A 2,077-nucleotide genomic window follows, 5' to 3' on the forward strand; every position below is an offset into this window, starting at 1 on the left:
TGACAAATTCGCTATTAGTCAATTGCAAAAGGCGGCCTTACTAGGAACTGCTTCCATCCTGCGACGATATCTGTAATACCATCAAACATCCACATCTGCCTATCCCAGGTCCTGGGTAAGGACTCGATAGGTAGACAAAATGCCAAATCCAGTCTGAACATCTGGCTGACTGTGCGATGATCCATAATAATAATAATAGCAGTAGTAGTAGTAGTAGTAGTAGTAGTAGTAGTAGTAGTAGTAGTAGTAGTAGTAGTAAAGTTGGAAGGAACCTTGAAGGTCATCGAGTCCAACCCCCTGCTCAGGCAGGAAACCCTACACCATTTCGGACAAATGGCTGTCCAGTCTCTTCTTAAAAACTTCCAGTGTTGGAGCATTCACCGCTTCTGGAGGCAGGTTGTTCCATTGGTTAATTGTTCTAACTGTCAGGAAGTTTCTCCTTAGTTCTAGGTCGCTTCTCTCCTTGCTTAGTTTCCATCCGTTGCTTCTTGTCCTGCCTTCAGGCGCTTTGGAAAATAGTTTGACTCCCTCTTCTTTGTGGCAGCCCCTGAGATATTGGAACACTGCTATCATGTCCCCCCTCGTCCTTCTCTTCATTAAACTAGACATACCCAATTCCAGCAGCCGTTCCTTATATGCTTTACCCTCCAGTCCCCTAATCATCTTTGTTGCTCTTCTCTGTACTCTTTCTAGACCTGGATGCAGTATTCCAAGTGTGGCCTTAGCAAGGCATTGTAAAGTGGTATATTAACACTTCACGTGATCTTGATTCTATCCCTCTGTTAATGCAGCCTAGCACTGTGTTGGCCTTTTTGGCAGCTGGTTCCTTCTTCTGGTTCCTAGTTTACCCAGGTTCCCAATTTCTTGTTAATTACCCAAGAAATGGCTGGGGAATTCTGGGAGTTGACATCCACACGTCTTTAAAGTTGCCGAGGTTTGGAAACCGTGGTTTAGAGCAGGGGTCTTCAAACTTGGCCCTTTTATGACTTGTGGACTTTAACTCCCAGAATTCCTCAGCCAGGCACGCTGGCTGAGGAATTCTGGGCGTTGAAGTCCACAAGTCATAAAAGGGCCAAGTTTGAAGACCCCTGGTTTAGAGTTCAGAGAGCTACTTGACAGTGAGGGATGCACAAATGACGGTTAATTAAAAATAGATACAGTAGATCTGATTCTCCCCAGCCATGCTTCTAATAATTTTCTCATTGTGCGCTCCGAAGAATCTTACAATTTCACAACTTTTTTTAGAGGTCTGCGACTGAAAGCAAGTCATTGCTTTCAGAAGTCCCAAGTTCTCAGGTTGCACAACTATTGAGTCAAATAATTATTTTACAATCTTGATGAATATGGCCAGGGGGTCCTCCCCATCTAAAAATGGATGCTGATGAGTTGAGGCACCTTTTCCTGAGGAGGCAGCCATGGTTTATCATTGTGTGTGTGTGTGTGTGTGTGTGTGTGTGGTTTCCATCCCGGAGCTTGTTAGTGGATTAACATCCCACCCTTATCCATTCATCTTCTGGTTCCTTGTTTACCCAAGTTTCCAATTCCTTGTTAATCTTAAATGTTTTTCTAATATTGTAATGTTTGTTTATCCTTGTTTTATGCTGTTGTGCGCCATCCAGTCACTTGATTGAGATGGCCAGCCTATAAATTTAATAAACAAGCAAGCAAACCAATAAATGGTACCTCTCCCCCCTCCCGCTTCCCCTTCCCCCTCCCCGACTCATTGATGTGCCTGCTGTTCTCAGGAGGACATTTCTCGCCTTCGGCGCAAACTGGAAAAGCAACGCAAAGTGGAGGTGTATGCAGATGCTGATGAGATCCTACAGGAGGAGATCAAGGAGTACAAGGTGAGGAGAGCAGGAGAAGGAGGTTTGTAAATTAAGGGAAGCTCTTGCTAACGCCCCAGCCCCTCACACTGCGGTCTGTGCACCTCCTCAGGCTAAGCTCACCTGTCCCTGCTGCAACACGCGCAAGAAGGACGCCGTTCTCACCAAATGCTTCCACGTCTTCTGCTTCGACTGCGTCAAGACCCGCTACGACACCCGCCAGCGGAAATGCCCCAAGTGCAATGCTGCCT

General features: G+C 45.9%; 1 protein-coding gene across 1 annotated transcript in view; it reads left to right on the forward strand.

The window, feature by feature from the left end:
* The window catches only part of LOC107300482 (E3 ubiquitin-protein ligase BRE1B-like), a gene marked incomplete at its 3' end in the record, with an annotated part of 13,390 nt that extends 11,320 nt beyond the window's left edge, over positions 1-2,070 (forward strand). Inside the window, exons 4-5 of the mRNA XM_015829809.1 lie at positions 1,746-1,847; positions 1,939-2,070. Of these exons, the coding sequence (XP_015685295.1) occupies positions 1,746-1,847; positions 1,939-2,070 (234 nt within the window). The remainder of the gene's footprint in view (positions 1-1,745; positions 1,848-1,938) is intronic.
* Positions 2,071-2,077: the final 7 nt, after the last annotated feature.

The sequence above is a fragment of the Protobothrops mucrosquamatus genome, unplaced genomic scaffold (genome assembly GCF_001527695.2).
Source record: "Protobothrops mucrosquamatus isolate PMUCROS unplaced genomic scaffold, P.Mucros_1.0 scaffold7224, whole genome shotgun sequence".
NCBI classification, from domain to species: Eukaryota; Metazoa; Chordata; class Lepidosauria; order Squamata; family Viperidae; genus Protobothrops; species Protobothrops mucrosquamatus.